The following is a 3,957-nucleotide window of genomic DNA, read 5'->3' as shown; positions in this document are numbered from 1 at the left end:
ACACCCATTCACACACACACATGCACACGCCCACACACACACACACAAACACGGCCACACACACCGCACTCACCCTGAGAGTCTGAGGGGACGTGGGCGGAGTCCCGAGGACATCGACCTGCGCCATGTCATCGGCATGGCGATTGTATCCGTGGACGAACATGACGTTGGCGCCGGCGTCGGGCAGGTCTCGCCGGGCCACCAGGTTGAGGTCCCGGTCCACTCCGAAGTCCGGGTGGGACACCTCAAACACCACGCCTTCATTTCCCTCACAGTCATCAAACAACACTGGAGAGAGAGAGAGAGAGAGAGAGAGAGAGAGAGAGACGGAGAGAGAGAAGAGAGCGAGAGAGAGAGAAGAGAGAGAGAAGAGAGAGAGAGAGAGAGAGAGAGAGAGGAAGAGAGAGAGAGAGAGAGAGAGAGGAAGAGAGGGAGAGGGAGAGAGAGAGAGAGAGAGAGAGAGAGAGAAGAGAGAGAGAGAGAGAGAGAGAGAAGAGAGAGAGAGAAGAGAGAGAGAGAGAGAGAGAGAGAGAGAGAGAGAGAGAGAGAGAGAGAGAGAGAGAAGAAGAGAGAGAGAGAGAGAAAGAGAGAGCGAGAGAGAGAGAAAGAGAGAGAGAGAGAGAGACATATTCAATGCACTGTACTCTGTACTTTTCACTGCAGAGGGAACAAAGCCATGAAACACTACCAGAGAATTAGTCTCGTGATACCAGATCTACACCTCCATCTAGATATCCATCCAGACTGGTATCTCTCTTATCTCCCCCGTATCTGTTTCCTGTCCCAGCGCTGGAGAAGGGTCTGGCTGCACCCCGGGGGGAGGGGGGGGGGGGGATCTCCTTAAGCCAATCACAATCGTCTTGGGCTGGCATTGAGCTTGCAAAATATTGTCAGGGGATTGAATCTGATTGGCTGGGAGCGGGGCCAATGCGAGGCTTATCTTTAAAACCTAGATCTGTTGAACCTGACTACCCGGACTACGCTGAGGAGAGCTTGGGCTCACTGGCCTCCCCTGGATCAGTAAGGACACCAACGCTGAGGAGAGCTTGGGCTCACTGGCTTCCCCTGGATCAGTAAGGACACCAACGCTGAGGAGAGCTTGGGCTCACTGGCTTCCCCTGGATCAGTAAGGACACCAACGCTGAGGAGAGCTTGGGCTCACTGGCTTCCCCTGGATCAGTAAGGACACCAACGCTGAGGAGAGCTTGGGCTCACTGGTCTCCCCTGGATCAGTAAGGATTGGTCTCACTGGTCTCCCTGGATCAGTAAGGATTGGGCTCACTGGTTTCCCTGGATCAGTAAGGATTGGGCTCACTGGTCTCCCTGGATCAGTAAGGATTGGGGGGGCCGCGCCCAGGGGCCTCGTCTCCTGATCTGTAGGAGGAATCACGCTGTCATTAATATGCTCTCAAACGTGTGTGTGGGGGGTTTGTGATCTGTGTCTGTTATGAGTCAGGTTATGAGTCTGGGTATTGAATGCTACAGTACGTTATGCATCACTGGTGCTGATGTTATGAATTATGACTAAATTAGCTGTATGTCCCTGTTGTATGTGAATAGTTTATTTCATTGAGTTCAGTAGCTCCTCGTTAATATAGTGGTCAGTATCCCTGCCTGTCATTAGGAGACTGGGGTTCAACCCCCCGATGGGAGCACTGGCCTTCTGGGCCGGCGTGTAGCTCAGAGGCAGAGCGGCCGGCTGGGGATCACGAGGTCCCCGGTTCCATCCCATCCTCTGCAGTGTGCCCAAGTGTCCTTGAGCAAGGCACTGAACCCCACAATCGCTCACATGCAGCACGGTGGCGCGGTACCTAGTACTGTCACCTCACAGCAAGAAGTTCTCTGGTCCTTTCTGTGTAGAGGTTCCATGTTCTCCCCGTGTTCATGAGGGTTCCCCGATAAAGAACCCAATATGAAAAACATGCAGAAGAACAGATGGCTAACGCTGTCCGTCCCTGGTGAAGACAGACAGGAGCGCTTGGTTGGCCCGCGGGCGCGTCCCAGCATACACCCTGCCTACTGTCTGCTCCCAGCAGCCCGTGGGGGAAGAACGACGGGGTGGGTTAAGAGGAGGATAAACATTTCATCAGTGGACACTTCCGTCACTGTGTGTGTGTGTGTGTGTGTGTGTGTGTGTGTGTGTGTGTGTGTGTGTGTGTGTGTGTGTGTGTGTGTGTGTGTGTGTGTGTGTGCGTGTGTGTGTATGTGTGTGTGTTTGTTTGTTGTTTTGCCTTGGTGCATCTCTATTTAAAGAGAGTGGTTCATTAATTTGGGAAGAAGGAAGCAGAGCGCTGGGCCCAGATCACACGGGGCGTGTGAGGTCATAAATATGTGTTCGCGCCAGAACTGAGACTAAAGGGAGTGAATGTTAATGACCCAGTCTGGCCCAGAGCTTCACAGCGTTGGGGCCCCTCATACTCAAGGCTATTTTGATCACGTTTAGCGCGCTATGCTAGAGATAAAAAACAACAACACATCACAGGTAAACATGTTGATTTGTTAATATACAGAGTAACTAACTAATCCTAGATTAAGCTGTTTCACGCCCCTAGGGTGTGCAATCACAGTCTGACCTACTGGAGACCTGAACACCGAATCAACGGTCCACTAGTGGTTTTCCTAGTGAGAATTGATGCAAGATCGTTTTCTCCGTGAACTGGAGCGGATCAGGTTAATAGCCTACCTCGCTCGCCCACTCCTCTCACCCCGGCTGAACGATAGGACATGCATCGGACTTCTAGAGGATTACCAATACGATGACTGGCCAAGCTTTGCTTTAAACAAGTGCCTGAACCATACCCATTGCTTTTCATTTGTTAAATTTTGATTGCTAGTAATTATGTCACCAGTTCATTGATTGATTAGTGTAACATGCATTTCACTTTCATTTTAAGACATGTAGATGCATAGTCTACAGTAGGTAGGCTCAGTCTGCATAGTCTACAGTAGGTAGGCATAGGCTGCATAGTCTACAGTAGGTAGGCATAGTCTGCATAGTCTACAGTAGGTAGTAGGTAGGCTCAGAATGATGAGTCTGAATCAGGACAACGTCTAGACGCAGCAACTCACTCAAAATAATACAAACAACATGTCAGCCTCATTCTCATTGAACTTAAGACTTAAGGGTGGACGTCGAGCGCAGAGAGAGGGAAAAAGAGAGAGGGAAAAAGAGAGAGGGAGAAAGAGAGAGGGAAAAAGAGAGAGGGAGAGAGAGAGAGGGAGAGAGGTTGACGTTAAGAGAAAGAGAGAGAGGAAGGAGCACACAATCCAGAGACCACTAAAGGGAAAATGTCCGCCTTGTTGGTGGAGTGAGGGAAGAATAGACACGGTCACCCTGAGAGACAGAGAGAAACAGTAGGGTCAATTTTACCTTAATTTGCTGTTCTCAACCTTAAAACACTTTTCTAAATCCTTTACAGAGGGCATTCCAGAGGCCGATTGAACTAGGATTGGAGTGGAGAAAGATTAGACAAGCACAGCTCCGAGGCAGTCACCCAGCAATGGTCTCCGAGGTCAGAGCGTGGTGGAGGTGGTGGAGGTGGTGATGGTGGTGATGGTGATGGTGGTGGTGATGATGGTGGTGATGATGGTGGTGGTGATGGTGGTGGTGGCGGTGGTGATGATGGTGGTGGTGATGGTGATGGTGATGGTGGTGATGGTGATGGTGGTGATGGTGGTGATGATGGTGGTGATGATGGTGGTGGTGGTGATGGTGGTGATGATGGTGGTGATGATGATGGTGGTGATGATGGTGGTGGTGATGGTGGTGATGGTGGTGGTGGTGGTGGTGATGGTGGTGGTGATGGTGGTGATGGTGGTGATGATGGTGGTGATGATGATGGTGGTGATGGTGATGGTGGTGATGATGGTGGTGGTGGTGATGGTGGTGATGGTGGTGATGGCAGTGATGATGGTAGTGATGATGGTGGTGGTGGTTGTGGTAGTGGAGGTGGTAGT

General features: G+C 51.0%; 1 protein-coding gene across 1 annotated transcript in view; it reads right to left on the bottom strand.

The window, feature by feature from the left end:
- cdh13 (cadherin 13, H-cadherin (heart)) overlaps positions 1-3,957 on the bottom strand; it is a gene marked incomplete at both ends in the record, with an annotated part of 224,134 nt that overhangs the window by 170,996 nt on the left and 49,181 nt on the right. Inside the window, one exon of the mRNA XM_084451438.1 lies at positions 74-288. Coding sequence (XP_084307564.1) covers positions 74-288 — 215 coding nt within the window. The remainder of the gene's footprint in view (positions 1-73; positions 289-3,957) is intronic.

This window comes from Borostomias antarcticus (assembly GCF_949987555.1).
Source record: "Borostomias antarcticus genome assembly, chromosome: 16".
Taxonomy (NCBI): Eukaryota; Metazoa; Chordata; class Actinopteri; order Stomiiformes; family Stomiidae; genus Borostomias; species Borostomias antarcticus.
This window is presented reverse-complemented; position numbering and strand designations above follow the sequence as displayed.